Source organism: Oryza glaberrima, chromosome 8 (genome assembly GCF_000147395.1).
Source record: "Oryza glaberrima chromosome 8, OglaRS2, whole genome shotgun sequence".
Taxonomy (NCBI): Eukaryota; Viridiplantae; Streptophyta; class Magnoliopsida; order Poales; family Poaceae; genus Oryza; species Oryza glaberrima.
Genome location: NC_068333.1, coordinates 17,763,194 through 17,782,898, shown reverse-complemented (window position 1 = coordinate 17,782,898; position 19,705 = coordinate 17,763,194). Strand labels below are relative to the sequence as shown.

Below are 19,705 nucleotides of genomic sequence, written 5' to 3'. Positions count from 1 at the left end.
GTCTTAAATAAAGGTCTTTCTTACTTATTATAGTGGATCCCACCCTTCTCTTCCTTCTCACTTTTCATCTTCTCCTCTCTCTCTCTTCCCTTTGCCTTTCCCCACCGACCACCGATGGAGAAAGTGGGCTGCCCAAGCAGTGACGTGTTGGGCGGGGAATGAAGCGGCTGTGCTGTGGGTGGTACCACCTCTCCGTACAATGGCGCCGCCAAGCCCAAGCCGCGGACGACGGCACCGCTAAGTTTGCCTCGGGTGGTGGCGCCCGTGTCTCATTAGGAGGCGGCGAGCACGGGCCTAATATGCCGACAACCTTCGCCCCTGGTCTCAAATCCGACGGTTGAGATGAGCTCCGACAAGGGTTGCGGTGCATGTGCCTTTCCTCCTGTCTCTGCTTTTCTTGGTCCAGTCTCCACTCTCGCCGGAATCGATGGGTGGATTGAGCGCCGAAGGAAGGGTCGCGGGAGGCTACCACCGCCGTTGAGCTCCTCGGCAGCGATCAATGCGGCCTCCTCCGGTCAGATCTAGCCACTCCCTTCCTGTTCTCCTCCTCGTCTCTCCTCCGGTCCTCTCTCTCCCTTGTAGGTGAAGTAGGTGGTGCGGGACACGAAGGTATGGACAGTGGGACACGAAGGGCCTGTTTAATTGGCAAAAAAATTTGCCCTTACATGTCACATCGGATATACGGACACACATTTGAAATATTAAATGTAGTCTAATAACAAAACAAATTACAGATTCCACCAGGAAACTACGAGATGAATTTATTAAGCCTAATTAATCCATTATTAGCAAATGTTTACCGTAGTGCAATTAGGCTTCAAAGATTCGTCTCACAATTTCCTAGCGAACTGTGTAATTGATTTTTTTCTACATTTAATACTCTATGCATGTGACCAAACATTCGATGTGACCGTGAAAAATTTTGTTTGGGAAAAACTTGTGACAACATTTGGCTCCGCGGTCCTTGTGAAGCAATGGAATAGGCAGAAATTGAGTGAAATATTCGACGCGACTTGGGGTGTGTTTAGTTCACGCCAAAATTGGAAGTTTAATTGAAATTGGAATGATGTGATGAAAAAGTTGGAAGTTTCTGTGTGTAGGAAAGTTTTGATGTGATGAAAAAGTTGAAAGTTTGAAGAAAAAGTTAAGAACTAAACTAGGCCTTGCTCGAGCTAAATGCCACATCAATGACTCAGGTGGTGTTTGTGTGGGAGGGAGTCCCTATAGGACTTAGGCCTGATTTAGTTCCCAACTTTTTCTTTAAACTTTTAACTTTTCCATCACATTAAAACTTTCCTACACACATAAACTTTCAACTTTTCCGTCACATCGTTTCACTTTCAATCAAACTTTCAATTTTAGCGTAAACTTAGGAGGTGTTTAGGTAGTCCCTCTCAAAAAAAAAAGTCCCTCTAAAAAATAAGTCTCTAGTAAATACTCCATCTGTCCCATAATATAAGGGATTTTGAGTTTTTGCTTGCAACATTTGACCACTCGTCTTATTCAAAATTTTTTGAAATTATTATTTATTTTATTTATGACTTACTTTATATCTACAATACTTTAAGCACAACTTTTCATTTTTTATATTTGCAAAAAAAAATTAAATAAAATGAGTGATCAAACGTTAGAAGCAAAAACTCAAAATCCCTTATCCCTTATATTGTGGTACGGAAGGAGTAAGTCCCTAGTGAGAGAGACTTAACACCCAAACACCCCCTTATATTTTAGTGAGTCTCTTCAACCCAAACACCACCTCAGTGCAAATGCAAAGACCGTAATCCACGCAAACGCCTGACTGACACGTCACTGCATGGTCGCCACGTAAACCGTGACTCGCCGACCCACATCCCGCCAGTCGTCATGCTGACCTGACAATACGCCATCCCATCACACAGACCCGATGTGAGTCATGTGACTGATCGGAGTCACCATTTACTACTCCCTCCGTCCAAAAAAAAAAAAACAAACCCTGGGTTTCCGTGTCCAACTTTGACTGTCTGTCTTATATAAAATTTTTTTATAATTCATATTTTCATTGTTGTTACATGGTAAAACATGATTAATATTTTATGTGTGACTTGTCTTTTTAAATTTTTTACATGATTAATATTTTATGTGTGACTTGTCTTTTTAAAATTTTTTATAAATTTTTTAAATAAGACGGACGGTCAAAACGTTGGTCACAGAAACTAGGGTTTGTCTTTTCTTTTTTTTTTTTTTTACTAAGGAAGTACACCATACTTAACTCACTTCATCCAACTTCACAACTATAATTACCACACGGAGTAATTAGGATGAAGTTTACATTTACAACTGCTAAAAACGATTAGCATCGCGTTATTCCTACTAGCACTTAATTATCCTAACTGCATGCTCGAAAGCCATCACAAAGCCAGAAGAACGGACATCGCCGTCGGATGCCATCGCCTCGCTGCCGAGCCGATCAACCCATGCAGTCGCCGGCGTGGTGTCCCGGCTCGCCGCAGTTGCCGCACTTGCCGTGGAGCTCCTCCATGCCCTCCCTGCAGACGCGGAATCCCTCCATGATGCGGGCGACGTGCCAGACGTCGCCCATGGTCGCGCCGCCGCCGCCGCCGCTCGACCGCATGATGGCCGCGATGGCCACCTCCTGCGGGAGCTTCTTGCACAGCGCGTGGGCCAGTGCGCCGTCGCTCGGCGGGCTGTCCATGGCGGCGGCGAGGGCCTCCGCGTGCGCGATCTGCTCCAGCAGCGTCGCCGGCGCGCCGCCGCCGCCGCCGTCGTCGTCGAAGAACTCGAGGTCGTCGAGCATCCTGCGCGCGACGTCCGACGCGCCCGCGCCGTCGTAGGTGCGCGCCACGGCCTCCCACGCCGCCCTGGCCGTGCCGTGGCGGACGTAGTCCGGGAAGATGCGGTCAGAGAGCGCGGTGAGGATGTGGCCACGGCACACCGCGTCGTCGCGCGCCCTCTTCCTCCTCGCCGCCGCTGCCACCGACGCCGCCGCCGCGCTTTCCTCCTCGCCGCTGGCCGGCCCCGGCGCCGGTGCCGGTGGGGGATCGTCGAAGAGGACGTACGCGACGCCGACGATGTGGAGGCGGAGGAGCATCGACTCCTTCCACCGGAGGTACCCGTCGGCGCCGTTCAGCGGCCTGACCGTCGTCGCCGTGATCAAAACCAGCACCTGACGAGACAACCAGAGCAGGAGTTAGCAAAGAAACTATGGGACTCGAAGCGTAGGTGCTTCTTGCTCTTCGGGAGCATTTGCACGAACAGCTGTGGGCATACGAACTGTTCAACTTACGATCGACTCTGACCACGCGTTGGTGAAAACAGTCAGACCGTGGTACTCACCTTGGTGAAAATAAGGAGGTTATGGGTACCATTTTCAATCTTAACAAAGTTTTGGTATTGTCAAATTTTGATAAGGTTGTCAAAATTTTGATATGATTGCCAAATTTTGGTAAAATTTTATATTTACTTACTAAAATTTAGCAGCAAACAAAATGTAGCCAAAATTTTAGCAATTTTATAAAAAAATGATATAGTTGAAAATAGCATCAAAGTGAATAGGCCATATGCTTCTGCATGTTGGCCATCCGGTTTCGGCCATGGTTGCCATGGGCCCATGCCCATATATTTTCGATAATCTAGCCCTTTTTCAATACTCACGAAATATTTTGTAAATATATTCTTTAAACAAAACTTATGGACCTGAATCTCAGCATCATGTTAGCAATGACGTTCAACGTCCCAGCGTCGTCAGCACTAGCATGAAAAACCTAGCACGCGAGCTATGAAGCTATCATATGTTAGCACTGAGCACACTATTCTTAGCAAAGCTATATGTGGGGTGTAACATATAGGTGTTTCCGTGTTTAATTAGTGTTGCGTCTAACTCTAACCATCTGCATTTCAAACGGTCAAACCATAGCTAGAGAAAGATTGATGAATCGATGTTCGCTTGAGCAAAAATGCATATACATGCTGGCTATTCGCGCGGAAAGTACAGAAGTCGAGCGCATGCCGCATGGCGGTTAATGCTAGCGTATTTAACGGTATATCTACCAAAACGTCGCACGTCGAAAGGAGTGAATTAATCACTGTAATTGTTATTTAAACGGTTTTATTGGTCTTTGCAATTACAACAGTCACGCCCTATATTAAGGAACGGAGGGAGTAGCCTTTAGCTCATTACATACGGTCAAACTATTTTCTTAACATTATTTTTAGTAATTAGCGGTGTTATTAAGTATTCTCTTAACTGTTGGTCACAATGCCACTTAGAGAAAAACCTATGTTGCTCTATCGAAAAAAAAAAAGAAACGAGCATTGCATCTAGAAGATTCAATCTTAACTACCTAGGAGTGATAAATAGACGTCCCACTAAACCACACATATTTTTATATTTTGGTGGTATGTGTTGATTTCTTAAGGTTATAACTAACGTGCCACAGGACCAGGGTTATTGGCGACATTGGACTTTATTGTCACCGAACTGCACCTCTTGTGGGCGAGGTACCTTTGCCGATGTTATCATCGTTACCCCCAACCCCCCTCCCCCACTTCCATCTTTGCCACCGCTGCTAGATTCAATTTCCCTCACCTCCAATAGGCTCTCAACCTAGGGCACCATATTCAATGCTGCACAAGAGTGTAGAGAGTAAATGGATCAGTGCATGTTGAAAAGGAAGAGAGCAAGAGAGATAGGTTGTGGCATGTTGGAGGGAAATGAGAAGAGAGGGTAGTGACGGCCTATAATCTTATTTCAGCCAACTAGATTCACTTGTTGGGTGGCCAATACGACGACGGTGGCACGGTATTGCGCTGATGAACCTGAGGGCAAGGCGACTAGTGGCTAAAGCCATAGATTGCTAGCGTTACATTACTGTCAGATTAAGACATAAACCAATAATGATATAGCACTATAGGTTTGCTTTAATTTGGGTAGAAGACAAAAGTGAGGCGGTAATGATATAGTACCACTTTTGATTCGTACCGAATCGAGTGATGGGCCAATATGGATTTGTTTTTTTTTCTTTTTACAAACAGTTTTGCTATTTCACTTGTGACAGATTTTTTTGGGCTTTCTATGTTTCGGTTCTTTTTTCCATAGGATTTATATTTCTCTAGATCTTTTGGGCTTTCTATGTTTCGATTTTTTTTCATAGGATTTATATTTCTCTAGATCTTTTGGGCTTCTATATTTTGAATTTTTTGTCCGTAGGATTTATGTTTCTCTAGATCTAACTTGAAGTTACACTCAGTTACAGTTTGAAGTTACACTCAGTTACAGTGTACGAAAATTATATTTTTACAACAATTTTTCTCTAGATTTACGATTTTTGATATGCTTGTGTCCTTTTTTTATTTAATTTGAACGGGCCATATTCGTTGGTTAAAAATTCTGCAAGATTTAAAACTCTAAATCTGTCGAGAGATCATAAGATGAATACGTAGTTCCTTAATGTGATCATCCCATGTACATTTTCTTCCGGGCATATAAAAAACCAACTCTCTTTGTTTATAGTACTAGCAAAATGCCCGTGCGTTGCACGGGTAATGGTGGGTGGCTGAAGTTTGATTTCAATTATTTATTGAAGCACCCCAAGCATGATCATAAGCATCGATGATGTGTATAATGACAAAAAAGTCAAGTTTGTTCTCGAACAGTTAATTTATTTTACATTTTACGGGATATGGATGATGCTCATGACACAAATGGGTGCACAATGCGATTGCTTTTGTACAGTAGACGACAGATGGAAATCTGTGTGATGAACGAAAAAATCGATATTTTCTTAAAGTAGATAAGTGTAACAAAAAATAAGACGAATTGAGCAGACGACACATCTGAATCGCGACATATAGAAATTGTATTTTCTATACTCATGCGTTGCTACATGATGAAAGTGCCTGAGATTGAGCTGATCGACACATCTAATTCGTGGTACATCGAAATTATATTTTCTTGTATTCTATACATGGTGGTCGTCATTGGACGTTGGTCAAATCTAATTATAAGCCATAACGACTCATTAACGACCAAAATTTATTTTGCGGATAAAACTTTTATATACATGTAAAAGCCAATGCTGAACAACAAACTACATTAAGAAAACTTCAAAATTATGTTTTAAAAATAAATTAAAGTTCAAAATTATATACGGGCAAATACGATTTTTTTTATTTATATTCCTAGCAATATATATGTGTAGTAGCTGGCTTCATTAATTCAATATTATTTTATTTTGTTGGTGCCAAGGCATGATAAAACAATAGCAATTCTGGTAAAAGAGATTGAACAGTAAAAGATATTCTATTATGTAGCTTTCAAGATTTCCATGCATTCAGCCATCCGGTAACACTAATATCTATTTAGTCATAGCACCATACGTCATAGACGGATATATCCAACTTTATCTCTTTCTCTTCGTCCTTATCTATTCTTCTCTCTCCCGCAACCACGCAACACTTCTCCTCTTATCTCTTTCTCCTCTCTCCCACAGCCGATCTCTCCTACATCCACACACGAGCAGCACAGAGCAAGAAACATCAATAGCGCTGGTGGCCCCGACTGGCGAGCAGAGACATCGGCCTCGTCGAGCAGCGGGAGAAGCGACGGCCTCCGCACCGGCGACAAGCAGTGGCCTCGTCGAGCAGCGGCAGAGGGCCTCACCACGGCGAGTAGTGACCTCGGCCTCGTCGAGCGGTGTGAGAGGCAACGGCATCGGGACAGGTGGCGATGACCCTGATGTGCAGCTGCCTCGGCCTCGGGCAAGCAACGGTGGCATCTGTGACTTCAACATGTCGTGGATTTTATTGACCTAGGCATCGATCTGGCATGTTGTGGGTATTGATTGAGGCATCAATAAATGATTTGGACAGAGCATGCTCGAATTGAGTTTCTTCCGATTTTGTGAAACAGATCGAGGCGTAGGAGACACTTGCGGTGCAGTTATATCGACGTTTGGCTAGGTTTTAGATTTGTGTCATTTTTTTTTTCACTCGAACGCCCCGTGGCTGAAAGAATCGGCACCTATAGTAGTATATAAGTGCCGGTTTATAAAAAAAATGGCTTATATTATATAATACATGATGTCGTTGACTTTTAGACACATGTTTGATCATTTGTCTTACAAAAAAAATTTATGCAAATGCATAAGATATAAATCGTGCTTAAAATACTTTTAGTGATAAAACAACTAAAAAATGATAATTACATAATTTTTTTTAATACGATGAATGATCAAACGTGTGTCTAGCGGCTAATAACGTGATCTATTTAAAAAACAGATGTAGCATGTGCCGGTTTTGTTAATTAGAACATGTGATAAAGTGTTGAAAAAAATACAGCAGGAAATTTTTCAAAAAAAAAAAGGTTAGGAAAGGAAAGGGAAAAGAACAGTAGAGGATAACCACCAAAAAAACCAAAAAGATGATGGGAATCCCGTGACCTATCGATCACATGTTTCACAGGCTAACCAAATGCGATGCAGCTACATTTTGAAAATTTAAACATTCAGCTGAGTTTTGTTGTGTCCACCCCGTATCCGATGCAGGAGCGCACGGTAAAGAAAAATATCAGTGTGGACCCCACCTCCTCTCGAGTCTCGAACCTTCTCTCCTTCTCTAGAATCCTCCGCGCCGCTTTTCTCTCTCGTCGTTCTCTCCGTCTTCCCGTTATCCCGTCTCTCCTTCGCCACTCCCCAACGGCGCGCTTCTCCCTCGCCCAGCGACTGCAGGCGCCATCCACTCCCTCCCTCCCTGATCCGACTGAATGAGAGGAGGGCAGCGGCGTGGAGACGGCGCTCCCCTCCCCTTCCTTTCTCTTCTCCCCGCTCCTGGATCAGGCTGTAGGAGGGGAGAGATGGTGGGGGCGGCCACCGCAGGCGACGGAGGTGGCGCTCCTCCCTCCCTAGCTCCCAGATCCAGATGGAGGAAGGAGCGATAGTGGCGGAGGCGGCGCTCCCTTCCCTCCCTCCCTCCCAGATCTGGCCGAAGGGGGGAGGGCAGCGACGGCGCCCTCCACCGTGAGCAGCGGCGCCGGCGGCGGCGCCCTCTCCCACCACGAGTGGCAGCGGCGGCGGCGTCAATGGCTTCCCCCGGTGGATCCGATGGCGACGGTGGCGTTGGCGGCTTCACGCAACTGATCTGGCGGCGTCGACGGCTTCCCACAGCGAGATTGAATTTTTTTTCATGGGATTTCAGTATTTGTTTTTTGAGATTGGATTGGATTTGTTGGAGAGGAGTTTAGGATTTGTCTCGTGTTTTGAGATTGGATTTGGGGGGATTTTACGATTTTTCCGTGTGTTTGGGGAATCAGACTCGGATTGAATGCAACACAGCGATCTGGGAGGGGTTTTTTTCCGCGTCATTGAATCGGACTATCCTTTTTTTTTCTTTTTATATGTTTTTTCGCCTTTTTTTTCTTTTTATATGTTTTTTTCGCCTTTTTTTTTGATAAAATTGGAATCAGTTTGGGCTGTGTTTGGATTGAAAACGCATGACCGGACGAAAACGCGTGATAATTGAGATGTGACGACCAGAAAAATCCAAATATTTATATTAAGTTGATATAGGTTACTAAGCACTACTAACACTGCGTGTAATTAAGATTAATATCACATATTATAACTGCTACTCAACTAAATAAGATTCTTCACGTTACTAATTAACCGCACGAAATTAATTAAGCCACCAGCAAGCCGCTCGTCGCCGTCGTCGTTCCAGCATATCATCTGTGCCACTTTCAACGCATGCAGTTGCAGCCATGGTATCTCGACCTGCCGCACTTCCTGCACTTGCCATGGAGCGCCTCGTCTTCTCTGCGAATGCGCTGCGCCTCCATGATCCGGGCGACGCGCCAGACGTCGCGCATGGTGGCCGCGCCCGAGCGGATGGCGGCGGCCGCGTTCGCCGGGAGCACCGTCTGGCACAGCAGCTCGGCGAGCTCGGCGTCGCTCAGGCTCAGCGTCACCCTCGTGGCGGCGTTGAGCGCCTCCGCGCGCGCGATCCGCTCCAGCAGCGGCGCGCCGTCGAGCGCGAGGTCGTCGTAGAGCATCCTCTGCGCGACGGCGGAGGCGGCGTCCGCGTTGTCGTAGGTGCGCGCCACGGCGTCCCACGCGTCCCTGGCCGTGCGGTGGCGGACGTAGTCCGGGAAGATGCGGTCGGAGAGCGCCGCCAGGATGTGGCCGCGGCACACCGCGTCGTCGCGCGCCCACATTCTCCTCCTCGCGGCGGCATCGCCGTCCTCCTCCTCGACCCCGGCCGGCGGCGGCGGGTCGTCGGAGAGGACGTGGGCGACGCCGACGGTGTGGAGGCGGAGCAGCATCGACTCCTTCCACCGGAGGTACCCCTCGGCGCCGTTGAGCGGCTTGACGTTGACGTTCGTCGCCGCCGCCGCCATCGCCCTAGATCAAACCGAGAACCTGGCAGAGACAAACCAAAGCAGGCGTGGCGTCAGCAAACAATGAGATACTCGAAGCGGAGGCGCTTCTTGCTCCTCTCGAGCATTTGCACGAACAGGTGGTGCGCGTACGAGCTGGACTCCGGTACCGATCGCCGTCGATGTTCGTGCAGGTGATTGAGAACCCGAGGGGCGAGGGCGTTGTTGGCGAGGAGGAAGGGATAAATAGGGAGATCTTTTTTTCTCCCAAAAAAAAGAAGCAGCTCCCGATTTTTCTGCCAGATTGATCAAGCACCGACTTCATCGTAGATTAGATTGATTCGAAACAAAGTATTGAAATGTGACACATTACTATGAATCTCGACACTCGTTTTTTAAGATAGAGGGAGTACTCTTAGTACTTTATGTGTTTATGTTCTCTTTTTCAATTTTTTTAATAATTAGTATTTTTATATTGTTACTAGATAATAAAAAATGGATAATATTCTATGTGTGACTTAATTTTTTAATCTTTTCATAAACTTTTTAATAAAACATAGGACAGCTGCACTTAAAATTGACGGGGCGAGTAGCGACAGTTTGTTTCAAATGCTAGTGCGGAGTAGTATAGTGTTCAGTTTGGAAAACATACGAGGATGTTGGAAAATGCTATAAGTACAAAATTTTTCATTTACAAACACTGATGTGACAATTCCGTGAGTATCTAACTAAATCTGACAGTTGAGAATTTTGTTTGTAAAAGTTTTGGAAGCAAATTTTAACTACGCGGAGCAGTGCTCAAAGATGTAACGTGCCAATTTGTCTGTGAAAGTACTTTTGTAATCTTATAAACTCATGAAAGTTGATAAACCTGTTGTAGGGAATAATTATAGCAAAGTTTTTTTTAAGAGAATTATGAGCACCCCAAATTTATTTTTGAAAGAACGTATATACTCCATATAAATTGACCATAATTATGTTTTGGATAAAAGTTCCCTTTTTACTAGTTATTACTCCCTGCCCGTTTCAGGTTATAACATGTTTTGACTTTGATCGAGCTTCAAATTTAATCAAGTTTATAGAAAAAAATAGTAATATTTTTTACCAAAGATAAATTTATTATAAAAATATATTTAATTATTAATTTAATAAAACTAATTTAGTAATATAAATTATACTATATTTATCTATAAATTTAGTTAAACTTAAAGCAGTTTGACTTTATCAAACTATCTTAAAACCTGGAACAAATGGAGTTATAATTATAATTAACTGCAGCAGATTAATTAAGCCATCAGGAAGCCACGTCGCTCGTCGCCGGCCGTCGTTCCAGCATCGATCCAAAAGCACCATGATCAACCCATGCAGTTGCTGGTATGGTGTCCCGGCTTGCCGCACCTCCAGCACCTGCCATGGCGCTCCATGTCTTCCCTGCAAACGCGGCGCGTCTCCACGAGCCGGGCGACGCGCCAGACGTCGCGCATGGTGGCGCCGCCGCCGGAGCGCGCGGAGGCCGGCCCGCCCACGTTCTCCGGGAGCATCTCGCACAGCGCGCCGGCCAGGTCCTCGTCGCCGAGCGGGAGCCTCGTGGCGGCGTTGAGCGCCTCGGCGTGCGCGATCTGCTCCAGCAGCGGCGCGTTCGCCCTGCGCGCCACGCCGGCCGAGAGCGCGCCCGCGCCGTCGTAGGCGCGCGCCACCGCCTCCCACGCCGCCCTGGCCGTGCCGTGGCGGACGTAGTCCGGGAAGATGCGGTCGTGGAGCGCCGCCAGGATGTGGCCGCGGCACACCGCGTCGTCGCGCGCCCACTTCCTCCTCGCCGCGGCGGCCGCGGCCTCGGCCTCGGCCTCGGCCTCGCCGTCTTCCTCCTTGACTCCGGCCGCCGCCGCCGGCGGCGGCGGTGGCGGGGGCTCGTCGGAGAGCACGTGGGCGACGGCGGCGGTGTGGAGGACGAGGAGCATCGACTCCTTCCACCGGAGGTACTCCTCGGCGCCGTTCAGCGGCTTGACGGTGATCGCCGCCGCCATCGCCTCGATCAAATCCGCACCTGACGAGACAACAAGAGCAAACCAAGCGTGGCGTCAGCGTGAGAGAAACCATGGGACTCGAAGCGGAAGCGTTTCTTGTTCCTCTTGAGCATTTGCACGAACAGGTGGTGATCATACGAGCTGTACTCCGATGCGGATCGACGGCGATGTTGATCGGGAACCTGTGTGTTCGTAGTTGTTGGCGAGGAGGAAGGGGATAAATAGGCAGTTCTTTTTTCTGAAAACAGGTCACTGCCGAATTTTCGGCCAGACTGATCGTGTGCCGATTTTATTGTAGATTTAAATTGATTCAAAACGCCGCCGATTTTGGACGTTCAAAATAGTGACAGTTTTTGTTTGAAATATTTAGTTTGGAAAACATAAAAAAGATGGTATGTGCCGATTTGTTTGTAAAAAGCACTTTCATAGTCTCATTAAGGTTGTGTTCCATACGCAAGGTTTCCAACCACTCTTCCTCGTTTTCCGCGAGCACGTTTTTCAAACTACTAAACGGTGCGTTTTTTACAAAAAGTTTCTATGTGAAAGTTACTTAAAAAAATCATATTGATTCATTTTTTAAAAAAAATTAGCAAATACTTAATTAATTACGTGCTAATAGACCGTTCTGTTTTCCGTGCCGGAGGGTGAGGTTCCCAACCCAGGGGAACGAACGCAGCTAGTTATTTATCAAAATTATAAACTTGTTGTAATGAATAATTATGAGCAAAGTTGTATGCTTATGTTGGAAACAGAGCGGCTGGTTTCAGCAAATTTCAACTGGTCTGAGAGAGTTGTGAAAGTTCTGAAAATGTTTCAAGCAAAAGTTTCACACAATTTCATAATATTTTGGATGAAAAGTTCCAATAGAATTGCCGGTTTTTATGTTATATACGAATGCGTTCTAAAAAAAAAAGGTTACACAAATGAGGAACCGGCCCAACGATGGCGGGAATGACATTACGTTTTCGGGCCAAAATTGAAGTTAAATGTTTTAAAGTTTTTCGGGCCAACATTTTTACTGTGGATAAGTTCACACTAGGTCCCTCAATTTGTCACCCAGTTTGATTTTTGTCCTTGAACTGAAAATCTAAATACAATTCGTCCCCAAACTTACAAAATCAGTGCAAACGAGTCTATCGGCAGTAATTTGATGGGCTAGTCGGTATAGGCTCAAGCATCACCATCTCTTAATAAATAAACATCGATATAACATCGAGAGCCCCTACTCTCATATCCAGCTTAATAAATTTCCTACTTGGCCCCTGAATAGCTAGCACACATGGGATCTGTTTGGGGGAGGTTTTGGCAGCTGCAGTTTCTTCTAAAATCTTCAGCTGTAAGAAGCTCTCTCAAATAGTCTAAATTTTTACCTAGATTTTAAGAATATATAGTTGTAAAATCTAGAACTAGAAAACTTAGCTTTTCATATTCTTATCAGCTATTTCTCCTTCTCCACTGGGACTAACAACCATACCCCAGCTTCTCTCACTCTCTCTTCCCGTACACCAATTCAAGATAAGAGAGCTACCGATCGATCGACGTCCGGTCAGGCGTGTCGACGGTGGTGCCGGCCCCGGCCTCATGGGGGCGCCGGCCGCCGGCGGCGGCGACGACGACAGAGACGTCGTGTTCGAGTACCTCCTTTGCACGGAGGAGGACGCCGCCTCGGCCGGGTCCTCCTTCCAGCAGCTACAGGGCCTGGCGCCCGCCGTGTCGTTGTCGCCGTCAACGACGACGACGGCGCCGGCTGCTGCTGGTAGCTGCGATGATTGCGGAGAGGAGGAGGAGGAGGTGTGGACGGTCGACGTCATCGCGGAGCTCATCGGCGTCGAGGCCGAGCGCTCGCACTCGCCGCGGGCGGACTACCCCGGCCGCCCCGCCGACCTCGCCGCCCGCGCCGACTCCGTCGCCTGGATCCTAAAGGTGATTTTAAACCTAATTAGCAGTACTAATAATCCTAATTAAATTAAACCTCAGTAACCAATGGACAAAGTGTATGGTGATTAATTAATACAAAACACAAATTACTCCTTCCATCCCAAAATATTTGCCGCTGTTGACTTTTTAAAAAGTGTTTGACCGTTCGTTTTATCAAAAAAATTTAAATAATTATTAATTCTTTTTCTATCATTTGATTTATTATTAAATATACTTTTATGTATAAATATAGTTTTACACATTTCACAAAATTTTTAAATAAAACAAACGGTCAAACATATTTAAAAAAGTCAACGGTGTCAAACATTTAGGGAAGGAGAAAATATTAATTAGCAGTAAAAATAATAATACTTGTGTGCAGGTGAGAGAATTGTACGGTATGCTTCCGGTGACGGCCTACCTCGCCGTCAGCTACATGGACCGCTTCCTCTCCCTCCACCGTCTCCCGGTACGTATCTTATACTCCACGTGCGTATATACGTACATTTTGTATTAATTTAAACCCATGCATATGGATTCGTTTTGCGCTGTGTACATCTTTCTAAGTAGAGGCCGGGTTAATATAATCCATTATCTAGAAAAATGCATATGGATTTGTTCAGCTGGACTCAGTGGCGGACGCAGGATTAAAATAAAGATGGGGCGAAGATGCTCGTCTCCATAAGAACAACTAAACGCAAAAAATACCATATTTATGTTGTAATCATATAAATATATAGTATAATCAATAAATTAAGGCAAACAAAAAATAAAAATGATATTAAAATAAAGTAATAATTTTTGCGCCATACATAATTCATCATACATAAAAAGATAGATATTAAAATCGTAAACGTGTGACAAAGTCAGTGGCATATAATGGATTCTCTCAAAAAGATACTAGTAAACATATCAATTTGCAAATATAAGTCAATTTATAAAGAATGGTTGATAGATATCTTTTAAAAAATAAATATATGAGAAGATATCGCACACCCAGAATAAGATGATTATTATTTTGCTTAGAAGGGAGAGAGAGAGAGACATTAGGCACCTAACTATAGTAGGGGACGGGGGTGAGCAGTGTCGAGGAATTGACTCAGGAAAGCATCACATACGCAGGATTAAAATTGGATACTTGAGCTGCTTATTTATGGGCCAATTATGAATTGGATGTGGTGGTAGGCGGCCCAAAAAAGATATGGAGGGTTGGGGCGGCACGGGCCGTAGCTGGGCCGGCTGCCCAACCCCGCCTAATGGGTGGTACCGCCCCTGGCTGGACTGTCGTATATATGTATGTATGTACGTGCGCGGTGTGCGTACCTTGCATCTGTATCGTCCATCTTAAAGTATACTCCCTCCGTTTTTTTTAATATATGACGTTGATTTTGTTATAGCCTTTGATCATTCGTCTTATTCAAAAATTTTGTGCAAATCTTAAAAATATGAATAATGCTTAAAGTTCAGTTAGCGATAAATCAAACCACAACAAAATAATAGAAATTTACTTTAAATTTGTTAATAAGACGAATTGTCAAATATTATATAAAAAAGTTAACGAAGTTATATATATATATATATATATATATATATATATATATATATATATATATACACACACACACATACATACATACAATTTTGCGTGGTTTATTGTCTACAAGTAATTAAGTTGAATATAATGTCATAGAAGTAGGATGTTCGGCAATAAATTTGGTCTAAGTTTAATGGTCTAAGAACTAATAAATTTTACTGAAAATTCTAAGTTTAATTGGCTTTAGAGCATGTTCATAGGTAAAGCCTTCCATTCAGACACTAGTGTAGACGATAAAAGCTCTAACTAAAATAAATTTGTATTAATTACCTTTCTTTCATTTTCCCTATTCCCATATAGTAAAATTTTCTTTCACAAACGTTAGAAGTTCATATTAAGATGTTCAGCTTAATATCGATTTTTCTCTCTCGTTTTCCCTCTCCTCTTCATGTCAACAATTTACCTTATTTTCCCCAAAAAAAAAAACAAATTACCTTATTAACAACTGGAGTATAAAACCTGTTATTATTTGTTGTTGTACATGCTCATATATGTGTACGCGCCACGCATGTCTTTTTAAGTTTGGAGATAGTTGCTTAGGTAGGTCAATTAAACAATTCTCAGTTAAGATAATTTTGGTTGAGTGAGCACTCGAAAGTCGGGACATTGAAATTGGATTAATTAGCTTGCGGACCGTACTTTGATTAGGCCAATCATGAGTTCATTTTCTTTTCTAGTTTAGGTATACTTGGGCACTTCACGTGCGCACGCACGAATTTTTTTATTTGTTGAACCTTTTTACTTTTTTTATTTTAAAACTAAACTCTTTCAAAATTTATTTATAAATTTGAACCTTTTGGCCACGCCAGCTCGACAAAACAACACTGGCAAGCCACCTGCAGCGAACATATCATTTTTGTCATGCCACGTCAGCGAGAGTGGCGTGGCTAAATAACGCTGCCATGCCGTGGACAAATAACGCTATCACGCCAGCAGGAGCAGCGTGTCAGTATTATTTTGCCACGCCAGTTTGGCTGGTGTGGCCAAAAAGTTCAGATTTTAAAAATAAATTTTGGATGGGTTTATTTTTAAAACTAAAAATTCAAATGGTTGTGTTCTAGCACTCTGAATATCTGATTAATTAGAGGTTTAGGTTTACATGGCAGGCATACACTTTGATCATTGAATGCACGAACATATGTATGTGCTTCTTCTCAGGATTTAATCCCAAGGAAAATGTGGACATTCATATGCTGAATCAGGGACGAGATAGAACCTGTGGGATGGACTGGTTCCATGCACCACAACCACAAGGATGAAGGATCCTACTCCCTCCATTTCAAAATAAATTAATTTTTAGAATTTAAATTTTATCTCAAAATAAATTAATTCCTACCAAATATGGTTCATGAATCGAGAAATTTTATTCCTCAATTATCTCTCACATACTCACTCATGAATATTGCTTTTCTATTAATGAGGGGCATTATAGTTTTTTATCCTACTAATTTTAGGACCAAGAGAGCAACTAGCTGCACTAGCAACACTCGATTTATAATAATAAATTATTTTTTATCTTTAACAAAAATATAACCATACGAACATTTTTATGCTTGGATAAATAATATTGCATTATTATGAAGTTTTATAAATATATTACAATATAAATGTCGCAAAAAATGCACTTTACAGGCTGTGTGTTGATGTCCAAAATACATATAGTCCCATGAATATAACTTCTTAGCCGAGAACCTGGAGTAACCAACAAAAACCATGTAGTGCAATATTACTAATGCTAGCAGACATACCATTAATCAGAGATATAAAACCTAATAAAATCCTTGCACTCCCTGTGGTATATGAAATATTGCGAAGCGACATTCTTTCTAATCATCATAAAGGCCTGGATCACATAACACTAATATTAACTGCTCTTCTAGGACAGAACCATAATATTAACTGATCTGCAACAAATTAATGTCCCTCTTAATTTCCTCGGATAGTACCCTCTCAAGCTAGCTCTCATAACAAACCAATTAATCCAACAAAAAAAAAAGGCTCTGGAAGCTATCATGCAATTCTATATGTGCTGGTGATCATGTGGAAATCAATTAATATCCATGAAATTGAATCTACATGGTACACTAGTACAAAGCCCAGCTATAAGGTGGTCCATTAATTGCACATACTTCATTTCAAGATTAAAGGTGCTCACCAGGACCATATATGCAATGATTCAATTGATGCATGACTCATCTTGTTCAGTTATATACATAGGAGTGTATATATATCATGATTCATCTTGACAGATGGCTAGCTAGCAGGGTGTTGTGTCAATGACTATAAGAACACAGTACAAACATCATTCCCTTGATTTCTGGATCCTTGCCCTAGTCTTTAATGCAGTACATTTTGTGTTTTTATCATGTGAAACTGCAGGGTAATGGATGGGCAATGCAGCTGCTTGCAGTAACCTGCCTCTCCCTTGCCGCCAAGATGGAGGAAACTCTAGTGCCATCCATCCTAGATTTACAGGCAATTTAAACCAATCACTCAATCACATTGATGTTTTGATCTCAATTAAATCCTCTTTGGAACAAAGGAAAATGAAGAATTATTTTTAGCATTTTAATCCTATAGCTTTTTTTTTTTTCAAAAATGGTCCTTCAAAACAAAGGACCGGACCTATGATTTTTTTTTAATGGCTCAATGCATGAAGATGTTGGAGAAAAGTTAGCATGGGATTCAACCTCATGAAAAAATCATTTGAGTCTATCTCTCTCATTCAATTGTTGTGCATTTCTTATGGTCTTTCCAAATAACCATTCATCATGTGTTTTCTATTTCTCTATTTTGCATATGCATTTCTACCAAAATCCTTTTTCTTCTATTCCTGCCGTTTACGATTCTTGTGTTCCAAAGGTGGCCTAAGTGCTCTTAACCAAATATTTGTTCCATTTATGGTATATTTGCATTGTTTCTGTCAATATTAATTCATCCTAGGGTCTGATAGTACTTCCTTTACGAAAATTATTTCTTACAACATGCATACATGCACATTGTTGTACATTTACAGATCGATACAAGATACATATTTGAGCCGCGGACAATTTTCCGGATGGAGCTTCTAGTCCTTGATGCGCTAGATTGGAGGCTTCGATCGATAACACCCTTCACTTTCATGTACTTGTTTGCTTTCAAGGTCGATCCAAATGGCAAGCACATCAGGGAATTGATCCATCAAGCCACTCAAGTAACATTAGCTACAATTCACGGTATTCCGTGCAAAATAGTATATCCAACCTTATATGTATGTACTCCCTCCGTCCCGAAAAAAACCAATCTAGTACTAGATTGGTTTTTTCGGGACGGAGGGAGTACCAAATAAGGGCTCATTTAGAACACAAGAATTTTCTTCGAAAGCTAAGTACTTTATATGAAATCCTACAAAAATATTTTAAAACCCTTAGTTCAAAATGAGCCCTGATCATAGTATTGTTTTCAATGTGAATTCTACAAATCTAATTATCCAAAATTGTCACAGACACTGAGTTCTTGGATCACTGCCCATCATCCATCGCAGCAGCAGCAGTGCTATGCGCCTCCAGTGAGATCATGCAACTTGTGTCCATTGATCATGGAACTCTGGTTAGCTGGCGCATTATTGGCCTTGACGAGGTAGTACATGCTTCCCCTGCAGAGGTTTCAGAGTTTCAGTAATTAATCATCGTGAGATTCTCGCGTGGTCATCACTAGATGGGAATGTAGTGTCCTGATAACCTTCAAATTAACCTTTTGCCTGTCTTGTCCGTGTAGGAAGCAATCATCAGGTGCTACCGGCTAATGCAGCAATTGATATCTAGTAACAATGTTGGGAGAGAATCGACAGAGATAACAATGGCGGCGACGACGACGACGGCGACAACTGCTGTGAGCTCAGAGGAGGTTGTGTCCTCTTCTCCCCCATCAAAGAGGAGGAAGATGTCACCAGGCACATGACAGAATTTGATGCAACATTGTTAATTTTCAGTGATTATTCAGCATTTGTGTTTGTGATATACATAGGGGTCCTAGTTTAATTTCTAGAGTTTGGTTTTGTGATGTTCTGTTCCTGCTTTTTCTTTTTCTTTTTTTTTTTTTTTTTGCCCTTCCTTTAACCTTCTTGTAGATAGCCCTACTGGTACAGTTGAGCCATCATGCCAGTGGCTGCAGGTTCTGAACTGCCAGTCTGTGAAGGAAACAAAATGAGAGAGATTTGTGCTTGTCCTTGCTGGATTGTAGTACTAGCAATGTGTGCAGCAGGACATGCTCTGATTCACAGAATATTTACATGGATTGGTGAATGAATCAGGCACTCTGGAAAGGGCACTGGAGTGAGCTGAAATTGAGCTGGTCAGGCATAAAGTCAAGGCTTGGGGTCAGATACTACATTGTTGGCTACTCCCTGCCAAGATCTGTTCATGTTCATCAGGGAAAGTTTGTCTGCTCCTGATGAGTGATGTGTAGTTTTTTTTTTTGGCTTGCTCCTGTGTGTTATCAAGTGATTCCAAACTTGAAAGGGGAGGCATAATGCCTGTACTGCGAGAGGCACATGCAGCCAGAAGGTTTTGTCCATCTCCTGCTGGCTCATTGTGTATTTATGTGCAAACAAAGATATCAGGGCATTTGGGGGACTTGCCATAATTTTTTGATATCTGTACTTTCTCTATTGGTTATCATTACATTCATCGATAAGAATCCTACATCTATAGCTTTCACTTTAACAAAAGAGAAAATTCCCTATATGCCACTAGAAATTGTCTTAGTCACTTATATGCCACTGAAAAATGTTGTCTCTCATGATGAAAAGTGAAAACTTGGTAA

The 19,705-nt window shown here is 43.1% G+C and overlaps 4 protein-coding genes across 5 annotated transcripts; 1 reads left to right on the top strand and 3 right to left on the bottom strand.

Annotated features, from left to right (window-relative positions):
• Window positions 1-2,291: 2,291 nt before the first annotated feature.
• Window positions 2,292-3,169, bottom strand: LOC127783090 (uncharacterized; the record flags this gene model as incomplete). The annotated part of the gene is made up of 1 exon (XM_052310351.1): window positions 2,292-3,169. A coding segment is annotated over one exon (723 nt), but the record flags the coding sequence as incomplete, so codon positions are not given.
• Window positions 3,170-8,510: 5,341 nt separating this feature from the next.
• LOC127781391 (uncharacterized) lies at window positions 8,511-9,598 on the bottom strand. Its single transcript, XM_052308336.1, has 2 exons — window positions 9,521-9,598; window positions 8,511-9,410 (listed from the first exon to the last, which is right to left on the bottom strand). The coding sequence occupies exon 2, from the start codon at window positions 9,386-9,388 to the stop codon at window positions 8,732-8,734; it is 657 nt and encodes a 218-aa protein (XP_052164296.1). The 5' UTR covers window positions 9,389-9,410; window positions 9,521-9,598; the 3' UTR covers window positions 8,511-8,731.
• Window positions 9,599-10,615: 1,017 nt separating this feature from the next.
• On the bottom strand, window positions 10,616-11,461 carry LOC127781068 (uncharacterized). Its single transcript, XM_052307972.1, has one exon. It carries the CDS (start codon window positions 11,389-11,391, stop codon window positions 10,723-10,725), a length of 669 nt encoding a protein of 222 aa, XP_052163932.1. The 5' UTR covers window positions 11,392-11,461; the 3' UTR covers window positions 10,616-10,722.
• Window positions 11,462-12,808: 1,347 nt separating this feature from the next.
• LOC127781547 (cyclin-D1-2) lies at window positions 12,809-19,533 on the top strand. Of its 2 annotated transcripts, none has more exons than XM_052308513.1 (6): window positions 12,809-13,314; window positions 13,691-13,777; window positions 17,282-17,377; window positions 17,919-18,095; window positions 18,387-18,520; window positions 18,659-18,813. In XM_052308513.1, the coding sequence occupies exons 1-6, from the start codon at window positions 12,973-12,975 to the stop codon at window positions 18,684-18,686; spliced, it is 864 nt and encodes a 287-aa protein (XP_052164473.1). In that variant the 5' UTR covers window positions 12,809-12,972; the 3' UTR covers window positions 18,687-18,813. The 2 variants fall into 2 exon arrangements, with proteins under 2 accessions (XP_052164473.1, XP_052164472.1); XM_052308512.1 differs by having other exon boundaries at window positions 12,814-13,314; window positions 17,919-18,117; window positions 18,659-19,533.
• The last annotated feature ends 172 nt before the right edge of the window (window positions 19,534-19,705 follow it).

What these genes read in the sequence shown, in the direction of transcription:
- LOC127781391 (XM_052308336.1), bottom strand. Translation starts at nt 9,388, where the DNA reads ATGGCGGCGGCGGCGACGAACGTCAACGTCAAGCCGCTCAACGGCGCC.
- LOC127781068 (XM_052307972.1), bottom strand. Translation starts at nt 11,391, where the DNA reads ATGGCGGCGGCGATCACCGTCAAGCCGCTGAACGGCGCCGAGGAGTAC.
- LOC127781547 (XM_052308512.1), top strand. Translation starts at nt 12,973, where the DNA reads ATGGGGGCGCCGGCCGCCGGCGGCGGCGACGACGACAGAGACGTCGTG. An exon ending in TCTCCCTCCACCGTCTCCCG is followed by an intron (nt 13,778 to 17,281) that starts GTACGTATCTTA and finishes GTGAAACTGCAG; the next exon opens with GGTAATGGATGGGCAATGCA. An exon ending in GCATTATTGGCCTTGACGAG is followed by an intron (nt 18,521 to 18,658) that starts GTAGTACATGCT and finishes TTGTCCGTGTAG; the next exon opens with GAAGCAATCATCAGGTGCTA.